The sequence below is a fragment of the Nomascus leucogenys genome, chromosome 6 (genome assembly GCF_006542625.1).
Source record: "Nomascus leucogenys isolate Asia chromosome 6, Asia_NLE_v1, whole genome shotgun sequence".
In the NCBI taxonomy this organism is placed as follows: Eukaryota; Metazoa; Chordata; class Mammalia; order Primates; family Hylobatidae; genus Nomascus; species Nomascus leucogenys.
Genome location: NC_044386.1, coordinates 69,529,774 through 69,551,828, shown reverse-complemented (window position 1 = coordinate 69,551,828; position 22,055 = coordinate 69,529,774). Strand labels below are relative to the sequence as shown.

Here is a 22,055-nt window from a genome sequence, read left to right as displayed (position 1 = left end):
TCAAAAACCACTTAAGTGTTCTCAGGATCGCATCCAGCTCTGAAGCCCCAGTCTTGTGATCACTGCCATACCATGTTCTTAGGAGATCTAGCAAGGCTTTCAATTAAACTTGTGTAATTCATCAGTGTGCAGTGTCAGAAAGGTCTGGCTGTTTGGGTCAATACCTCCATGGCTATAAGAGCTAAGAGGTTCCTTAAAGGAACTGGGAGCTGGGACTCCACAGCTTAACCTGGAGCTGAGAATTAAAGCTTGTCTTGTGTTCCTGTTGCTCTCTAGATCAGTCATGAAGGGTCAGCCCACCATGCTGTCTTTGTGCTCTTTCTTTTCATCAGAGTTGTCAATCTATACCAGCTGTTGATTTGCCTGCACTGACAGAGACCTCATCTCATCTCTGGGCTCTGTTTTCCTGGAACCATTTCCAGTGTGAAATTCTGTATCCATCAACATTTGCTTAAGGAGACAGAAGCTGTTCTAGGTATTCCAAGTAGGAAGGGGAACTAGAGGTTTACACAACCAGTGCAACTGCATGAAATCAGAGAAGCGTTGCCAACCACAGGAGGTTCAGCAGGATTCCCTAGAGGTCACAGACACCTCATGAGTCCCAGGGAGCATCACACAGTCCATTTTCACACTGCTGATAAAGACATATCTGAGACTGGGTAATTTATAAAGAAAAAGATGTTTAATGGACTCATAGTTCCACGTGGCTGGGGAGGCCTCACAATCATGGTGGAAGGCAAAAGCCACGTCTTACATGGCGGCAGGCAAGAGAGAGAATGAGAACCAAGCAGAAGGGGCTTCCCCTGATAAAACCACCAAATCTCATGAGACTTATTCACTACCATGAGAACAGTATGGGGGAAATCACCCCCATGATTCAATTATCTCCCACTGGCTCCTTCCTACAACGTATGGGAATTATGGGAGCTACAATTCAAGATGAGATTTGGGTGGGGACACAGCCAAACCATATCAGCATCTCCACCACTACCCTTCTCAGTGACCTGGATTTACAAAGCAGGTGCTTCACAGGAGCTTCCCTGGCAGCTGCAGCAAATCTCATGTCTGCCTCTGCCATGCATCTGTGCAACTGCATCCATAGAAAAGTGGCCTGGCTTCATCTTCCATCTTGCATGAATGCCTCTTGCTAGAGACTATCACTAGACTACACCAGAAATAGAGTTCTGGGAAAAGTCCTGCAAGCTTCTCTCCTGCAGTGCTGCAGGGATAAAGAAAGGCAGTGGTTGTGCAGAACTGACACTGACCTTGGACAGTAAGGCACAACACGGACCAGGCAAGGACACTGTTGCTTTATGTTGCCAAACTGGGTTGCGTTGAACACACTTTTCAGCATACTGCTTTTCTCACTCAACAATCCTTAACTGAAATCCCTCAAATCATATGTACATGCAATTTCCTTCTTTTTAATGCTGAGTAATACTCCAGATGTGGCTTTCGATAATTCAGCCTGCCAGGTAGATCATGAACACTTCCTTTTCCCTCCCTTCTCGCTCCAGTTGGTCACCAAGCACTGCAGATTCTGCCCTCATTACCCCTCAAACCCTCCACTTCTTCATCCTCATCATCCCTCATTGATATTGCTATGGTATTGATATGGTTTTGCTATGTTCCCACCCAAATCTCACCTTGAATTGTAATAATTCCCATGGGTCAAGGGCAGGGCCAGGTGGAGATAATTGAATCATGGGGGCAGTTTTCCCCATACTGTTCTTGTGGTAGTGAAAAGTCTCATGAGATCTGATGGTTATATAAATGAGAGTTCCCCTACACGAGCTGTCTTGCCTGCTGCCATGTAAGACTTGACTTTGCACCTCATTCACCTTCCACCATGATTGTGAGGCCTCCCCAGCCATGTGTAACTGTGAGCCAATTAAATCTGTTTCCTTTACAAATTACCCAGTCTCTGGTAAGTCTTTATTAGCAGCATAAGAACAGACTAATAGAGTAAATTGGTAGTGGTAGAATGGGGTGCTGCTGTAAAGATACCTGAGAATGTGGAAGCAACTTTGGAACTGGGTAACAGGCAGAGGTTAGAACAGTTTGGAGGGCTTAGAAGAAGACAGGAAAATATGGGAAAGTTTGGAACTTCCTAGAGACTTGCTGAATGGCTTTGACCAAAATGCTGATAATTATATGGACAATAAAGTTCAGGCTGAGGTGGTCTCAGATAGAGATGAAGAACTTGTTGGGAACTGGAGCAAAGGCGACACTTGCTATGTTTTAGCAGAGACTGGTAGCTTTTTGCCCCTGCACTAGAGATTTGTGGAACTTTGAACTTGAGAGAGATGATTTAGGGCATCTGGCAGAACAAATTTCTGAGTAGCAGAGCATTCAAGAGGTAACTTGGGTGCTCTTAAAAGCATTTTGTTTTGTGTATTCACAAAGATATGGTTTGGAATAGGAGCTTATATTGAAAAGGGAAGCAGAACATAAAAGTTTGGAAAATTTGCAGTCTGGTAATGCAGTAGAAAAGAAAAAAAAATTTTTCTGGGGAGAAATTCAAGCCAGCTGCAGAAATTTCCATAAGTAACAAGGCGTCACATTTTAATCGCCAAGACAATGGGGAAAATGTCTCCAGGCATGTCAGAGGTCTTCACAGCAACCCCTCCCATCACAGGAGGCCTGGAGGCCTAAGAGGAAAAAGTGGTTTCATGGGCCAGGCCCAGGGCCTTGCCGCTTTGTGCAGTCTCAAATCCCAGCCATGGCTAAAAAGGGCCAATGTAGAGCTCAGGCCACTGCTTCAGAGGGTGCAAGTCCCAAGCCTTGGCAGCTTCCACATGGCGTTAAGCCTGCAGGTGCACAGAAGTCCAGAAGTGAGGTTTGGGAACCTCCACCTAGGTTTCAGAGGATGTATGGAAATGCATGGGTGTCCATGCAAAAGTTTACTGCAGGGGCAGAGCCCTCATGGAGAACCTCTGTTAGTGCAGTGCAGAAGGGAAATGTGGGATGGGAGCCCCCACACAGAGTCCCTACTGGGGCACTGCCCAGTGGAGCTGTGAGAAGAGGGCCACCATCCTCCAGACCCCAAAATGATAGATCCACCAACAGCTTGCACTGTGCACCTGGGAAAGCTGTAGGCACTCAATGCCAGCCTGTGAAAGCAACTAGGAGGAGGGCTGTACCCTGCAAAGCCACAGGGTGGAGCTGCCCAAGACCATGGGAACCCATCTCTTGCATCAGCATAACCTGGATGTGAGACATGGAGTCAATGGAGATCATTTTGGAGCTTTAAGATTTGACTGCCAAGCTGGATTTTGAACTTGCATGGGGCCTGTAGCCCCTAACTTTTGGCCAAGTGTTTACCCATTGCATGTACCCCCATTGTATCTAGGAAGTAACCAACTTGCTGTTGATTTTACAGGCTCATAGGTGGAAGGGACTTGCCTTGCCTCGAGACTTTGGACTGTGGAGTTTTGAGTTAATGCTAAAATGAGTTAAGAATTTGGGGGACTGTTGGGAAGGGATGATAATTTTTGAAATGTGAGGACATGAAATTTGGGAGGGGCCAGGGGCGGAATGATATGGTTTGGCTGTGTCCTCACCCAAATCTCACCTTGAATTGTAATAATCCCCATGTGTCAAGGGCAGGGTCAGGTAGAGATAGTTGAATCATGGGGACAGATTCCCCCATATGGTTCTCATGGTAGTAAATAAGTCTCACAAGATCTGATGGTTATATAAATGTGAGTTCTCCTGCACAAGCTCTTGCCTGCCACCATGTAAGACATGACTTTACTCCTCATTCACCTTCCACCATGATTGTCAGGCCTCCCCAGCCATGTGTAACTGTGAGTCAATTAAACCTCTTTCCTTTATAAATTAGACAGCTTTTGGTATGTCTTTACTAGCAGCATGAGAACAGACTAATACAGGTGTCCTCCTACTGCATTTTGCCCCAGTATTGTGCAAATGCAAATGCAGTCTCTGCTATGTGACCAGAGTAATGTTTCTTAAATGCAAATACTTTATTTTCTAAATTAAAAATCTCATCAAGTTTCACCCCTATTGAAAATGCCTCAGTGACTCATCTTTGCCTTTGAGATCAAATCTAAACCCCGCTGTACAATTCCTGCAGGGCATCTCTCTCCTGGCATCTCATCCTCCCTGCCGCCCTGCTACCATCATCCTAACCAGACCTCTCCTCCTGCTGCCCTCCACTTCATCCACACTTAACGACCTCAGTACCTTGAATGTACTTGCTCATTCTACTTTCAAGTTTATCCAAACGCAACTTTCTGTCCAGTAACACCCCTCTCCCTGCTCACCTTCCTGGATTCTTTGCCAAGACAACTTTTACTCTTCTTTTTGATCTCAGACTAAAATGACACTTCCCCAAGGAGCCCCTTGGATCCCAAATTATGGTGGTTCTTTCCTAGATATCCTGGTGGAATCTCTACTTCTACGTAGCACATAGTTCTCACTGCCATTGTTTGTTCTCTGTATTTTTCCCTACATTATTTAGGAATGTGTTGGGCTCCAAGTAATGGAAAACACAAAACACTGGATTGTGTGGTACAGATACGCACACATGCACTCACACACATACTATATATAGTGTGTATGAGTGCACATATATACTATATATAGAGAGAGTATATATGTATTGAAACTGGATTAGGGGAGCTATTGTATGTGTGTGCATGTGTATACATGTGCATATATACATATATACATACACACATGTACATACATACAATAGCCCCCCTTATCCATGGTTTCACTTTTAAAGGTTTCAGTTTTACCTGTGGTCAGTCACAATCTGAAAATACTAAATGGAAAATTCCAGAAATCATAAGTTTTAAATTGTGCACCATTCTGAGTAGCATGATGAAATCTCACTCTGATGTGAATCATCCCTTTGTCCAGTGGGTCCAGGCTGAACATGTCACCCACCCATTCATCTCTAAGTGGCCATCTCAGTTATCGGATCAGCTATCCTGGCATCATAGTGCCTGTGTTCAAGTAACCCTTCTTTAACTTAATAGTGGCCCCAAAGTACAAGAACAGTGATACTGGCAATTTGGATAAGACAAAGAGAAGCCATAATGTGCTTCCTTTACGTGAAAAAGTGAAAGCTCCTGACTTAAGGAAAAAAATATTTTTTATTACAGTATTTGTTACAATATACTGCACCTGCACTGTGGGCCTGCTGCTTTTTCTGCCCAGTCCTCTGACAAACTTCCTGCCTCATGTTTTTTCCTCAGATTTTTCCAGGACCTGACCTTCTTCAGATATAAACCTCTTGTATGTGATATGAGTTGCAAACATTTTCCCAAATCAACAACTGTCTTAACATTTTGTGCGTATTTGATTCTCTTTGGGGCTTTTTCATTGTTAACGAAAAGAGTCAAACTCTGTAAAATATTTGGAGGACATTTGGAGCCAAATATGAGTGACCATGGCCCATGACACAGGCCTCAGGAGATCCTAATAACATGTGCCCAAGGTGGTTGGGGCACAGCTTGGTTTTATACATTTTAGGGAGACATGAGACATCAGTCAAATACATTTAAGATGTACACTGGGACCAGGCACAGTGGCCCATGGCTGTAATTCTAGTGCTTTGGGAGGCCAAGACAGCAGATCACCTGAGGTCAGGAGTTTGAGACCAGCCTGACCAACATGGGGAAACCCCGCCTCTACTAAAAATACAAAAATTAGCTGGGCGTAGTGGCAGGCGCCTGTAGTCCCAGCTACTCGGGCGGCTGAGGCAGGAGAATTGCTTGAACCTTGGAGGCAGAGATTGCAGTGAGCCAAAATTGCACCACTGCACTCCAGCCTGGGTGACAAAGTGAGACTCTGTCTCAAAAAAAAAAAAACAGGACATTGGTTTGGTCTGGAAAGGTGAAACAGTGCAAAGTGGGGGCTTCCAGATTATAGGTAGATTTAAAATTTTTCTAATTGGCAGTTGGTTGAAAGAGTTATTAATAGAAAGGAATGTCTGGGTTGTGATAAAGAGGTTGAGACCAAAGTTTTATTATGCAGATGAAGCCTTCAGGTAGCAGGCTTCAGAGAGAATAGATTTTAAATGTTTCTTATCAGACTTAAGTCCAGTTAGATGTTAAATGCTGGGTGTTAAATGTGGATGTTAAATGCTGGTCGGCTTTTTAAATGCTGAATATTAAATGTGGATGTTTAAATGTAAAATGCTGGATGTTAAATGCTGGTCGGCTTTTCCTGCATTCCAAAAAGGAGGAGGGCATAATGAGGCCTGTCTGACCCCCTACTTCCCACCTTGGCCTGAACCAGTCTTTCAGGTTAAATTTTAGGGTACCCTGGCCGAGGAGGGAGCCTATTTAGATGGTTGTCAGGGGGCCTTCGAATTTTATTTTTGGTTTACACTATTATGTTCCATTGTTGAATCTGATCACGGACCAGTCATTGAGGCAGTAGAGTTCATGCCACTGTCTCAGATTGCTCCTTCCTCCTCTTTGTACTTACTTTTCAAAGTTTCTCTGGTTATTCTTGCTTATTTTTTATGTGACTTTAAAATCAGCTTGTCTGATTCCAAGGAAGGAAAGCAAAACCTGTTTCTGTGGTTTTTTTTCTTTTTTCTTTTTTTTTTTTTTTTTTACTGGAATCAAATCAAATGTATAAGCTAAGGGAATAAATTACAACATTAAGTCTCCTAAACTAGGAACATAGTATTGTTGATGGAAAAACCAAATTCTGTAAAATATTTTCTTTTTGAGACAGAGTCTCGCTCTGTCGCCCTTCTGAGCCAGTACGAATGACCATGACCCAGGGAACAGTCTTAAGAGGTCCTGAAAACAAGCGCCCAAGGTGATCAGGTTACAGTTTTGTTTTATACATTTTAGGGAAACAGAAGTTACAAGCAAAGACATGGATCAGTACATGTAAGGTATACATTGGTTCAGCTTAAAAAGGTGGGACATCTCAAAGATGCTTAGAAAGGCAGGGAGTGGGGATGGTGACAGGTCATAGGTGGATTCAGAGAGATTTTCCAGTTGGCAATTGGTTGAAAGAGTTCAGCTTTGCCTAAAGATTTGAAGTCAGTAGAAGGAAATACTTGAGTTAAGATAAGGGGATTGTGGAAGCCGAGGTTCTTGTTATGTAGGGGAAGCCTCCAGCTAGCAGCCTTCAGAGAGGATACATCGAAAATGTTTCAGACCTTACAATGTGTCAGACTCTTAGTTAATCTTTCCTGGATCCAGGAAAGTGCTAGCTGCGTTAATGGAGAGTCTCTACAGATGCAAATTTCTCCCACAAAGATAGCTTTGCAGAGCCATTTTAAAATATGTCAAAGAAATAAATTTTGGAGTAAAATATATTTGATTTCCTTTAGAGTCTGCTATCTGTCGTGTGATGCTTACCAGAGTCAGGTTGGAATTTGGTATCTCATTGCCACGCAGTCTGTTTGGTGATCTTTATTTTATGATCTCTATTTTAATGTTAATGCTGGTCTGTTGTGTCTAAACTCCAAAAGAAAGGCGGTATTACAAAGTGTGTCTGACCTCCCTTCCAGCCATGTCCAGGAATTCAGTTTTTCAGGTATCTCTGGGGTCCTCTTGGCCCAGAGAGGGTTCATTTGGTTAGTTGGTGGGGATTAGGATTTTATTTTCAGTTTACGATGTGCACAGTTTAACCTTTATGCCCTTCAGGAATATTATAAGTTTTCCACATTTATGTTGTTGTTGACAAAAAGATTCAAGCTCTGTAAAACATTTGAAGATACTTATTCTGCGCCAGATGTGAGTGACCAATGGTCCATGACATAGCCCTCAGGAGATCCTGCGTGCATGTGCCCAAGGTGGTCAGGGCACAGTGGGGTTTTATGCACTTTAGGGAGACAGGAGACATCAATCAATATGTGTAAGACATACATTTGTTTGGTCTGGGAAGGTGGGACAACTTGAAGTGGGGGCTTCCAGGTCATAGGTAGAGAAGAGACAAAAGTTTGCATTCTTTTGGGTCTTTGATCAGCCTTTCACTGAATACACAATTTACATGTGAGAGGCAGGTAGAGGAATAATCACTTATGCCTTAGTCTGACTCAGTAAATCTGAATTTTTACATAAACAATAGGGCAGAGGAAGCAACCAGATATGTATTTGTCTCAGGTGAGCAGAGAGATGACTTAGAGTTCTGTCTGTCCTTTATCCTGCACCTGTGGAGATAAGCTATCAATTTACATTGCCAGGGTAAAATGCCACAGAACTGTTTTAGGGCTCTGAGGCCGTAAAGGAAGATCTTGAGGCCCATAAGGAATTTCCTCGTGAGCAAATTGTGAGGGAGGTATGCAGTGTTTTTTATCTTTTTAGCTATCTTATTTAGGAATAGAATGGGAGGAGGCAGGTTTGCCTGACACCCTTTGGCTTAGTGATTTTGGGGTCTTGAGATTTATTTTCTTTTCACATTGTGTACATTTCTTTTAAATATATCCCTCAGTACTTTATCATTTTAGTTGCAATTGTGTATGAAATATTCTTCCATTATGTCTTCTAACATCTTTTTCTTCACAGATTAAGGCTATTTATTTATGTGTGTTCATTTTACATCCAGTGTATTCAGCACTAATGCTCTTCATGGGCTATGTCCAGCTCTCTGACTCCCGCTTGTGGGCACGTGGGAGGATGTAGTTCCTGGGCCCCGTGTTTGGATGGGAGCCTGTGGCTAGTTCTTGCCATGGATTGTAACAGAGGTGAGATATCACCTCTGGACCAGAGTATTTGATTGTTGATAGGAGATGCTCCTGGCTTTTTATCCTTCTTCCACAGTCATAGGCATATAGTGGCTGCTCTATAAGCCTGAATCCTGGAATGACAAGCTATGTCACAGAGCTCAGTCAACCCCATGGTGGATGTGCGGAACAAGCAAAAAGTAAACCTGTGTTGTTACGACCTCTAGGTTACCATGTTATAGTCACTCCTGCTGTTTATGGTACGCTCTAGGTAATTGTGGTGTCAGTGTGGTGTGTTTCATGGTAGTTTCCGCTTTATAAAGTTTCTGCCTTTTAATTTCCTATGCAGATATTCATCCCTCTTATATCTTCTGTTTTCATATGTACTTTGGATTTGTTTTAATGAGGTATGCAGATATGGAAATTATTGTTATAAAGGAAGAAGTTTGTTACAATTCCCTGGAAGCAGGGTGCACAACACACCACACAGGGCTACATGGGGAAGCCCTGTTTCTTTATTTCTGTTTTATGTTGGCTACTTGACTTATTTTTCATTTTTATCATTCTTACTATGCTATCTGTAGTCTATTTTCTCTTTTCTCCCTTATAATTTAACTTCATTTCTAAAACCATTTGACTCCTTTTTCCCCCTGAGTTTAATCGGTTTCTGTTTCACAGTCAGGAGGCAGAGGGAGCAGGAGGAAAACCAGAGCAAGAGCCTTTATTGCAGTTTCCATGGGAAGGATTGGGCAGGGCACGGCAAGCAGGCTAAGCTGGTTGAGGGTTGGCTAGTCTGAATAATTCCAGCAGGCCCAAGGTGGAGGGGCTGTCCTGAGTTATCTGGTACCTGGCCCTGGGCTGATTAGAGGAGGGGAATATTGGCCTGCAGTGTAGGGAAGGCTGTGGTTGAGGGGTCTGGGCTTTGGATTAATGGGTTTATATGTGAAAGGCAGGCTTGCAGAAAAGTAGATTGTCATCTCTAGGAATTTGCTAGCCCAAGGAGATGCAGCCTCTCCCAGGTCACAAAGGCCCCAAGATGTCAAAGCGCCATAAAATACAAAGAATAAAAAACATGATTAAGGCCAGACGCGGTGGCTCACGCTTGTAATCCCAGCACTTTGGGAGGCCGAGGCGGGTGGATCACGAGGTCAGGAGATCGAGACCACGGTGAAACCCCTTCTCTACTAAAAATACAAAAAAATTAGCCGGGCGTGGTGGTGGGCGCCTGTAGTCTCAGCTACTCGGAGAGGCTGAGGCAGGAGAATGGCGTGAACCCGGGAGGCGGAGCTTGCAGTGAGCCAAGATTGTGCCACTGCACTCCAGCCTGGGCGACAGAGGGAGACTCCGTCTCAAAAAAAAAAACAAAAAACAAAAAACACGATTAATACTCTTCATTGCTAATTGAACACTTTTGCCTTATAAAGTGGTTTTCCTCATCTTAATGCTTTTTGGCCTGAATTCTACCTTGTTTGATACAAGATCATAACCTCAGTTTTGTTGTTTTTGTTGTTTTGTCTTTGTCTTGTATACCTGACAAACTATTATCTATCTGTTTTAGTTGTGACCTTTCTAAATCACTTTGCTCTAGGTGTATCTCTTATATACAGCAAATGATTCATCTTTCTTTTTAGAGATAAAGTAAAAATCCTTTTCTTTAAATAGTTGCATTAAGCCTACTTAAATTTATTGCTATCACAGATACGGTTGGTTTTAGTTCTGTCATAGTTTCTATTTTTCTGCGTAAATATTTTAAATGTCTTTCACTATGTTATCTTAGCTTTTTATTTTAGAATATTTTTTCTGATAGTTTAAAAAATTATGTTAATGGTTACTTTTTTAACCACTAGTATAACAACTATAACTACTTATAATTATGTTTATAACTAGTGGTTACATAAGTTTACCTTTATGTAATATCCTATATCCCTTTTTCTTTAGACAATATCAGTTTATTCCCTATATGCCTCAATAAAAAAAGCTTCTCTATCTTCTTCCTTCATTCTCCCCTCTCTCTTCTACCATCTAATTTAACCAATAGTATATCTTTTGTCTCTTCTTATTGTTTGTCCTTCTACTATTAAATATGCTTACATATACATATTTGACCTGTCAACTGTAGTTTTGTTTTGTTTTTTTGTTGTTGTTATTTTTGAGACGGAGTCTCGCTCTGTCGCCCAGCCTGGCTTGCAGTGGTGCAATCTCAGCTCACTGCAACCTTCACCTCCAGGTTCAAGCAATTCTTGTACCTCAGCCTTCTGAGCAGCTGGGACTACAGGCGTGTCCCACCATGCCCAGCTAATTTTTTGTATTTTTGGTAGAGACAGGGTTTTGCCATGTTGGCCAGGCTAGTCTCAAACTCCTGACCTCAAGTGATCTGCCCACTTTGGCCTCCCAAAGTACTGGGATTACAGGTGTGAAACACTGCACCTGGCCTGACCTGTCAACTGTAAACATTATCTTTGCAGTCTCATATATAACAGCTGAGGCATTGCAAATTTATTCTGCTTTCTAAATTCTACCATTTTTGTTGATTGTGTCATTTTCATTTTGACAGAATATTGATATTCTTCTTCATCACTTGTATCTCTACCTCTGCTTTTCCTTAGATGTGCAGTTAAATAAACTTACTGCTGCCTGACTGCTCCTTTGCCAAACTCTTATTCATCTCTTGATTGGCTGGAGTTCATCCTCTATTAGTTTTCTCAAAAAGTGTCCATTTGAGAAATGTTTTCTGAACTATTCATGTTTAAAATGGTTTGTCTACAGCCTTTATACAGAAAAGAGTAGACTGGATGGGCATAAAACCTTCTTAGCTCATATTGCTTTCTTTCCTTCAGTATCTTGTAGATGTGGCCCTATTGTCTTTTGGCATTGAATGTTGCTGCCAAGAAGTATGTTGCCAACCTGATTTTCTTTCTTTTTTGCTTATATATTTAAAAATTCTCTTTATCTTTAAAAGAGGATAATTTTAAAATATGTTGGTATTGACTATACTAGAACAGTTTCCTTATATACAGTGTGCCCTTTAAATATGTAAAATCACATATTTCAAAAAGTTTGCTTTTTTAATTAAAGTCTTTAAATTCTTTTTTTTCCTTTCCATTATTTTAGATTTTTTATTTGGGGCTCCAATTATGAGTATGTTGGATTTTTTTTACCTATACTCTGTATCTAACATTTTTCTTTAACCCTGTGTTTCTTTATTTCTGTTTTGTCTACTTTACTTTTCATTTTTATCATTCTTACTATGCTATCTGTAGTCTGTTTTCTCTTTTCTCCCTTATAATTTAACTTCATTCTTAAAACAGTTTGACTCCTTTTTCCCCTGAGTTTAGTCAGTTTCTGTTTCACCTCCTCCTGTGAGTTCATGTATATCTAATTTATAGTTTTTCTTCAGAGCTATGATACTTTTGTACTAAATTAAAGCAGCTCATCCCTCTCTGAGTGCCAAAATACATATGTTAAGTTTAACTTGAAATCCACTGCCTCTTAAGACAATGAAAAAAATCAAATGATTTAGAAGTTTAAGGCATAAACATTTTCAGCAGTAAACTGTACTAGAGGTTGTAGTTCTTACCATGAAATCTGTCTGCTAGTAATCCAATAACTTGCTTTTTGGTGATAATCAGAAATTGAGGCATCCTGGAAGAAAAACTTCACAGGCAAATTCCTCAGTCTTTGAATTCTTTTGGTTAAGGTCTTCTTCCATACAGCTCTACTGTCTTGCTGCTTGGAGGAACTATTCCTGGAAGAAGGAACAGAGTAAGCAAATACAGAAAGATAGGACAACAGGAATATAGTTTGAAGATCTGCAAGAGAAAATGAATATTTTCAACTGTGTGTATTGCTATCCAAAATAAATTAGAATTCTGAGCATATAGAATTAGATAAGGAGAATAGAAATTGGATAGTCAGCTAATATCTCCCATAGTCAAATATTTGGCTTTAAAACTTAGGATGTAAGTTGTAACTAGAATTAAGCTTATTCTCATAGAGATGGACTTAATCTTCAAAGGAGGGTATAAATTAAGAGTAAAGAAGAGCAAGAAGAAAAATTAGGGGAATCCATATGTTTTAAGGGCAGGAAGAGGCAAAGGAACCAGTGAAGGGACCATAGAGTATCCCAGGGTGCAGGAGAAGAGGAAGTGTGAAAATATCCATGTTAGAATTAGGCTTCTAGTGCCCTCCCATGGACTTTATGGCCTCAGTGTGTTTGGGAGATGGCATTAGTAACAGTTGAATGAGAACCTCATGGGGTATAGGTAAGTCCATGTATTTGAATCTCAGCTCCCTCACTTACTAGCTGGCTTTTAACTCTGAGTGCTAGAAGTTAAACAGAAAACACAAACCTATAATTAATGAGAATAATGGTAACTACCATGTATTAAGTGCTTTCCGTAAAGGAGAACTTTACAAACACTATCTCCTTTTCTCATTTAACCCTCAAGAATTCTCATTAGATGGATTGTGTTATCCTGATTGTACAGGAAGGAATGCAAGGCCTTGGGTGATGAAATGATATATTCACCATCAGAGAATTAGTTAGAAGGTGGAACCAGGGCTCAAAACCAGGCCCTAGAACCTGTGTTCTTGACTGTTCTTCTGGGTTGCATTCCTTCGTCAGGGACATGTAGCCTGTGACTGCCCCAGTCTTCCAGCCTCAGGTTTCACCATGGGCCTCTGTGCCTTTCCTTCTCATCCTTACTTGATGTGACATCTGTTGGGGTTCCCAGTAACTTAAGATGGAAAAGATGAGAAGGGAGCTTATTTTTATTTGCTCCTTAAAATTAAGGCTAAGTTTTTAATTCTTTGATTTCTTTTTAAAATTTTTTAATTTTTAATTGTTATGGATACATAATAGTTGTACATATTGATGGGGCAGATGTGATATTTTGATACCAGCATACAATGTATAATGATCAAATCTGGCTAATTGAGATACCCATCAACTCAAACATGCATCATTTCTTTGTGTTGGGAACATTCCAAATCTACGTTTCTAGTTATTTTGAAATATACAATAAGTTATTGTTAACTGTAGTTGCCCAATTGTGCTATAGGATGATGCCTAACTGAATCGGGTGCAGTGTGTGACACTCCTTCCTGATGTTACAAGCCCACTGACTCTCAGAGTCGGGAATCAGAGTGCCCACGCTGCCTCCAACTCCCCAGTGTAGCTGTGCCTAGTGCTGCGAAGTGCCAGTCCAGCACCCCGTGTTGGGGTGGGAGCCCTGCTGAGTGCATACCCACGCTGAGCACACCTGCCCAGCCTGGCATCACACCCAGTGCAGGGCCTGAGCTCAGAAGTCTATCTCCCACCAAAGGTCACTAACAAGAGAATCCCTCCCAAGCTTCTGCTTCTCTCATATTAAGCTTAAAATAAAAAGTAAAACTCTGAGCAAAAGCCCAAAGAAACCTTGAGAATTATTTCAATTCATTTTTCTTTAATTGATGCTTTGTTCCCCTCAGAGAGTAAGCTCTACAACTTGATTTTCAAAGGGGGATGTGATAATCAGGGATGCAGTGTTTAGAAGTAAGTGTGTGTGTGTGTGTGTGTGTGTGTGTGTGTGTGTGTGTGTGTGTGTGTTTGACCTAAAGGCTCTGAGACTGTATATAGTCACATATTTTAGATGGATGTCACTTATGGATGTGAAATTCTACTTTTAGAGTCAGGCAGAGGGCCATTTTTCTCCTTTGAAAAATGAGAACTACTGGTAAAAATTCATTAGTTTATGTCCTAATGGGAAACCCTTCTTGTCACGGTTCTTCTCTATGATGAGACCATTATTCATGCATTCATATTGTCACCTCTTGTCATTTCTTGTCCACAGGCAAAAACTGGGACCTGACAGCCGCTCTGAGCGACTATGAGCAGCTCCGCCAGGTGCACACAGCCAATCTGCCGCATGTGTTCAACGAAGGGAGGGGTCCCAAGCAGCCAGAGCGAGAGCCACAGCCCGGGCACAAGGTGGAGCGGCCCTGCCTGCAGAGGCAGGACGACATTGCCCAAGGTACCGCTGAGGGACTGAGCCTGGGCACAGCTGCCCAGGCCAGTGCACTGCAGCTTGCAGGCGGGTTGGGTGGTACAAAGAATGGTGGGGTCATCACCTCCCAGATGCAGACAAATTGGCCTCTCAGTGCCTTCTTTCTCACACTATGCGGAAATGTCCTTTGTTGCTTCTATCCGTGGTTCCAACCTCTACCTCAGAAAAGCAGAAAAATGAGTCTGATTTCCTAGGACCCCAAAAGCCCAATAAGTGAGTAAAAGCCAGCATTCCTCCTGGAGTCCTGGTTTTTTCAGACCAAACGTCTCTAGTTCTTTCACTTATTTCCAAAGTAACACAGTCTCCAAGTCTGTTCAGCGTCACATTTCTTGTCCCATGCACTCCATCTTCTCTATCCTTTTTCTTCATTATGAAAATAAGATATGCTTATTATAACAAAGGAAACAATACAGAGATATATGAGGAAAACTTAAGAGCATTCTCCTCCACACCTCCCAGATCTCACCAGTGTAATGACGGCTGATAACATCCTGGTGGTCTCCTCCTGCTCCTCTTGCTGTCTTGTTCAAAATCAAACACATCAGAGTCAAATGCACAGCACACTGCAAAGTGCTTGTTTTACTGAGCAGGAGATGATGAACATAATCTCTTAATAGCTACATTTTATTCTATAATGTGTTAATTTTTAGATCACTGCTGTATTCATGGTGATTCTGTTTTTGCTTGGCTTTTGTCGTTGTTATTATTTGCTAATTGCCACTGAAAGCGATGCTGAAAGAAACATCTTTATACCTCTAATCTTACATACTGGTGCTTTTGTTTCCATAGGTTTGCATTCCCAGAATGGATTTGCTGTGCCAACACATGTGTGTTTCTAGCTTAATAATTTTAGGGCTTCTTTCCTAATATATTTCTACTCACCATATGTGAAACCGGGTGTTTCCCTTCGATCTTGCCAGCACTGGATATTACAGTGTATGGTGTGTTAGGCCATTCTTTCACTGCTGTAAAGAAATACCTAAGGTTGGGTAATTTATTTTAAAAAGAGGATTTATTGGCTCGTGGTTCTGCAGGCTTTACAGGAAGTATGGTGCTGGCATCTGCTCAGCTTCTGGGGAGGCCTCAGGAAGCTTACAATCATGCAGAAGGCAAAGGGGGAACAGGCACTTCACATGGCCAGGGTAGGAGCAAGAGAGAGTGAGCTGGAAGGCAGAGGTGCTGCATACTTTTAAATGATCAGATCTCATGTGAACTCAGAATGAGAGCTCACTTATCACCAAGGGGTTGGCCCAAGTCATTCATGAGGGATCTGCCCCCGTGATCAAAACACCTCCCACTAGGCCTCACCTCCAAGATGGCAGATTACATTTCAATATGAGATTTTGGTGGTGACAAATATCCAAGCTATATCAGTCTACTCCTGGGCCCTCCCAAATCTCATGTCCTTCTCATTGCAAAATACAATCATGCCTTCCCAGCAGTCCCCCAAAGTCTTCACTTGTTCCAGCATTAACTCAAAAGTCCAAACTCTCATCTGAGTCAAGGCAAGTCCCTTCCACCTGTGAGCCTGTAAAATCAAAAACAAGTTATTCACTCCCAAGATACAATCGGGTAAACATTCCCATTCCAAAAGGGAGACATTGGCCAAAAGAAAGGGGCTCCAGGCCCCACACAAGTTCAAAACCCAGAAGGACAATCATTAAACCTTAAAGTTCCAAAATAATCTCCTTTGACTCCATGTCTCACATCCAGGGCACACAGTGCAAGAGGTGGACTCCCAAGACCTTGGGCAGCTCTGCCCCTGTGGCTTTCCAGAGTTCAGCCCCCATGGCTGCTCTCTGCTTGCAGCTTTTCCAGGTGCAGGGTGCAAGCCACTGGTAGATCTACCATTCTGGAGTCTGGAAGGTGGTGGCCCCCTTCTCAGGCTCTACTAGGCAGTGCCCCATGAAGACTCTGTGTGGGGCCTCCAACCTCACATTTCCCCTTGGCACGGCCCTAGTAGAGGTTGTCTGTGAGGGCTATGCCCCTGCTGCAGGCTTCTGCCTGGACACCCAGGCTTTTCCATACATCCTCTGAAATCTAGGCAGAGGTTGCCAAACCTCATTCACTCTTGCATTCTACATGTCTACAGGTTTAACACCATGTGAAAGTCACCAAGGCTTATGGCGTGCACCCTCTGAAGCAGCAGCCTGAACTGTATCTGGGACCTTTTGAGCCAAGGCTGGAGCTAGAGTAGCCAGGATGTAGGGGGCAGTGTCCCAAGGCTACACAAGGTAGCGGGGCCCTGGGCCTGGCCCATGAAACCATTCTTTCTAACTAGGCCTCTAGGCCTTTGATGGGAGGGGCTGTTGTGAAGGTCTCTGAAATGCCTTCAAGGCCTTTTCTCCATTGCCTTAGGTATTAGCACTCACTTAGCTCCCTTTTCGTTATACAAATATCTCTAGCAAGTAGTTGCTTCTCAGCCTGCTTGAATTCTTCTGAAAAAGCTTTTTCTTTCTTTGCCACATGGCTAGGCTGCAAATTTTTCAAACTTTTACATTCCGCTTCCCTATAAGTTCCAGCTCATTTCTTTGCTCTAGCATCTGAATGCAGACTGTTAGAAGCAGCCATGCCACCTCTTAAATACTTTGCTGCTTATAAATTTCTTCTACCACATACTCTAAATCATCAAGTTCAAACTTCCACAGATCCCTAGGGTATGAACAGAATGCAGCTGAGCTCTTTGCTAAGGCAAAAACATGACCATTTGCTCCAGTCCCCAATAATTTCTTCATATCCCTCTGAGACCTCCTCAGCCTTGACTCTGTTGTCCATTTCATTATCCATATTTTCATCATAACCATTTAACCAGTCCCTAAGAAGTTCCAAACTTTCCCTCACTTGCTGTCTTCTTCTGAATCCTCCAGACTTCCAACCTCTGCCCATTACCCAGTTCCAAAGTTGCTTTCACATTTTCAGGTACCCCCTTGGTACTGATTTTCTGTGTTAGCCCATTCTTGCATTGCTATAAAGAAATATCTGATGCTGGGTAATTTATAAAGAAAAGAGGTTTACTTGGCTCATGGTTCTTCAGGCTTTATAGGAAGCATGGTGCCAGCATCTGCTCAGCTTCTGGGGAGGCCTCAGGAAGCTTAAAATCATGGCAGGCCTCAGGAAGCTTAAAATCCCAAAGAGGGAACAGGCACTTTACATGGCCAGAGCTGAAGCAAGACAGAGAGAGTGGTGGGTGGGAGGTGCCACACACTTTTAAATGACCAGATTGCGTGTGAACTGAACAAGAGCTCACTTATCACCAGGGGGATAGTCCAAGCCATTCATGAGGGATCTGCTTCTAATCCAAACACCTCCCACCAGGCCCACCCTCCAAGATTGGGGATCACATTTCAACTTGAGATTTGGAGACAGATATCCAAACTACATCAAATGTGTTTATGTTGTTTTTCTACTCTGAAGAGTGGAAAATAGTGTCTTGTCTCATCTTGTCATTTGCTTCTTAGGCCATTGGATTTCCCCTTTGTAACATGGCTGTTCGCTACTTTGTCCATTTTTCTATTGATTGGTTTGCCTTTTCATATCAATTGGTTGCTCTCTTTGTAATAAAGACTAAAACATATATTTCCTCTATATGTATATGTGTTTTTCCCACTGTATCACTTGCCTTATGACTTTCTTTTCAGAATATTTTCCCATACACAATGTTTACATTATCTTGCTCTCATGGCTGATGAGCTTTCTCTCTTACTTTGGAAGGTTTCTTGGACTACAGAATTACTGAAATATATTCTTTTTTTTTTTTTCTTTTGAGATGGAGTCTCGCTCTGTCACCCAGGCTGGAGTGCAGTGGCGCAGTCTCGGCTCACTGCAAGCTCCACCTCATGGGTTCATGCCATTCTCCTGCCTCAGCCTCCCGAGTAGCTGGGACACAGGTGCCTGCCACCACGCCTGGCTAATTTTTTGTATTTTTAGTAGAGACAGGGTTTCACTGTGTTAACCAGGATGGTCTCGATCTCCTGACCTCGCAATCCACCTACCTCGGCCTCCCAAAGTGCTGGGATTACAGGCGTGAGCCACCGTGCCCAGCCTGAAATATATTCTTATATTTAATTTAAATTTTGTTCTTTGAGTCTTTTCATCAATTTGAAATTTTTGTAAATAGCAAAGAATCTGGTTTTGCTTTTTTCTGGATTGAGAGAGAGCTATTCAAGTACATTTTCACAATGAACTAAAATGCCAGCTTTGCCTTATATTAAATTCTCAACATACCTGGACCTATTTCCATACTTTGTTCTGCCCACCCCTGTGGCTGCCACCCTGTTACACTTGACTCAGTGGTTTCACAGGGTATCACCCTCACCTCCTATTGCTATGCTTTTCCTTTTTTGTGTGTGCTGTTTTTGAATATTTATTTTGCCATCTAAACCTTAAAATTATAATTCTGAGTGGAATTGGAATGGATTGTTATTTAATTTTAAAAATAATTTGCATTTATAATTTGTTCTTCCATCCAAGAACGTTACGTATGCCTCTCCACATATTCAGATTCTGTTCAGATTTTAAGCATGGAAAAAAGAAACTCATTTTTTACTTATTTATCTTTTATCCAGTGAGCTACATAAATTCTTTTATTAGTTCTAATAATTTGTTCTAAGAGAATCACTTGGAAATCTAAGTATACAATAGTATCACCTGAAATAATTGTATGTTCTTCTTTATATTTATACAATTAATTCAGTTTTTTATTTTATTGCATTAGGTAGACGCTCCTGAACTGTTGAGAATGAATGCTGTCTTTGTTTCTATTAGCTCAGCCTATCATTCAAGCTACATTGAATCTATATCTTGGATTATTCTCGACTGTTTACTCTGTTGTTTAGAAAAGCCATAATTGAGTTAGAAATTTTAATACATATTATCTGTGTCTTCTCTGAGTTTCATCCTTTCTGCTGTATTTGTTTTGATGCTATCTTGTTAGGTATATGTATATTCATAATTTTTTAGATTATCTTGCTCTTGTGTGTTTTTTGACCAATATATAGGCTGTCTCTTTGTCAAGCCATTTGATATAATGGTTTTTATCTTGAAATCTGCTTTTGTTGATATTAAACAGCTACCCTGGCTTTCTATTGGTTCATATTTGACAGAAATATCATTTTTTCTGCTGATATAATTTCAACTTTTCCATATCCTTTCATGTTAAATATGATTCTTATAGACAATTTATTATTAGGTTTTATTTTATTATCCAATCCAAGAATCTCTGTCTTTTGAGTAGTTAATTCAGTCCATTCTTCTGTCCTATCTTCTCTATCTAATTAAATTTTTCTACTGGTTTGCAAGTTAACACATTCTACTTTTACTCATATTGCAATTACTGCTATTCTATTAAAATCATTATTTTGGTTTTCTTCCTATTATTTTTAAAAACTTAACAACTATATTTTCCCCTGCAAAATACATGTCTTAATATGATTTTATGTTGTTCTGTCCTGCCTCTACTTGCTCTCAATCTTATTTAGATACTTTTTGTTGCCTTTGCTTATTTAGATAACAATTAACTCCTTTATCTATTCACATGTATTCATTTCTCTTTTGCTAAAAAAAAAAAAAAAAAAAAAAAACTTCCTCAAAGACTACTTCCAAAAAGAGTTTTTGCATGGTCAATCTCCTAAGGCCTTGAGTGCCTAAAAAGATTTACATGGTATACTTAAATTTTCATTTAGTAGATTAAAAACTCTAGATTGAAATTATTTTCTTTGAACACTTTCCAGCCCTTCCTCCGTCATGTTCTTGCAGCTGTTCTCACGTCTTCTAAGAGATTCACTTGACCTGATGTTTTCACATCCCTATTTATTCTGCACATGAATGCATTATTAGTTCCATTAACATTTTTTAATCCCAAGTTAATTCTTTGTCATTATTATTTTATTATTTTTTTGCATTCTGATATTCTCTTTATCTCTTTGCACATACTTACTAGGCTCATTTTTTAATCTAGTCCTCCTGGCCAGTACTTTGTTGCCTTTCTTTAACAGTTTCCCTGGAAGCTCCTGGGGCGCGCGGTTGTCATCCATCTTCGCTTGTGCTGGAGCACAGGCTGTGGTGGGTGCTCCTCCAGATGAGAGTTGGGGAAGGGTACTCAAGCTGGAGAGCCTTGGATGTTGTCATTTGGGCTCTAGAAGTTCCCTGCCTGTTCCCCTCTGCATAGCTGGATTGTCTCTTGAGGGCTGCTCCCAGCTCCTCTCTTCTAGAAAGCCCTTGTTTCCTGTAGGGACTGCCCTGCTCTGGTGTAACCGCCAAGCTCCCCGGTGTGTTAGGGAAAGGAGGGAAACGGTGCTCATGGTGACTGGTGCCCCACCCAGCTGTGCTCCAGCACCACCTGACATTCTCCAGCTGGCACAGGGCCGGGGCTAGGGGATGATAGGGGAAGGCAGGCCATGCTGGAGCTGTGCTGGGGAGAGGAAAGGCAGGACCAGACGCCCTACCCCAGGCCCTGTCTGTCGGCCTCACCCATTCCCACCTCCTGCCCCTGGGGATTTCCAGGTGGGTGTAAGGACAGGACACTGAGGCGATGCACTGTCTTGCCCCTCTTGTTGATTATTCTTAAATTCGGTTTCATTTCTGCCATTAGACCTGACTCCAGAGGAACCACCCCTTCCAGTCATTGGCTCAGTCTTGTGCTCAGGGCCTTCCTTGACTGTACCACATGGTTAAGGCTCCTGGTATCTTTCAGGCAGCAGCAATCCAGACAGATGGCCACATGGCAGTTCTGCTCTTTTGAGCTGGCAGCAAACAAACCAACCCATTATCTTATCCTCCCGGTACAGGGGCTAGAAGGACCCTCCTCTCTGCTACCAGAGAGATTGGCAGAATCAGGACCTAGAAAGTGTAGCTGTCACATACTGTGATCTGACTTTTCTTAGCTATCATTTAAGAAAAAAAAACAGGACTCTATCCCAGCATAATCCTATTAATTGAGCCTTGCGAGCAATCATATCGATTCCTATTGCATTACAGAGTTTCTGAATTGAATTTATGTCTCCTTTAGTTGAGTTCTTCCTGAAACCATAGTGTGCTAAAACAGAAAATGGAACATTTCATATTCTAAATCAGGGGCCAGAAAATGACCTGTGAGCCCAATCTGGCCTGTTTTTTAAGTAAAGTTTTGTTGGAACACCCCCACACTCACTCATGTATGTGCTGTCTTCGACGGCTTTAGTGCTGCAAAGACAGAGGTGAGTAGTTGAGACTGCATGGCCCACAAAGCCTAAAATATTTCTATCTCACCCTTTAGGAAAAGTTTTGTCCACCTGTTTTAAAATATACCCAGGATCCGTTTTAATCAGGTGTCATAGACACAGACACAGAATGTGCAGACACAGAAATGACTG

The 22,055-nt window shown here is 41.8% G+C and overlaps 1 protein-coding gene across 6 annotated transcripts in view; it reads left to right on the top strand.

Annotated features, from left to right (window-relative positions):
• OTUD7A (OTU deubiquitinase 7A) overlaps nt 1-22,055 on the top strand; it is a 385,873-nt gene that overhangs the window by 284,288 nt on the left and 79,530 nt on the right. For 5 of the 6 annotated variants that reach the window (XM_030814379.1, XM_030814377.1, XM_030814378.1 and 2 more), the window contains one exon: nt 14,494-14,673. In XM_030814379.1, the coding sequence (XP_030670239.1) occupies nt 14,494-14,673 (180 nt within the window). Of the gene's footprint in view, nt 1-8,661; nt 8,684-14,493; nt 14,674-22,055 lie in introns of those variants that run through there. The other variant, XM_030814381.1, reaches the window with a different exon arrangement.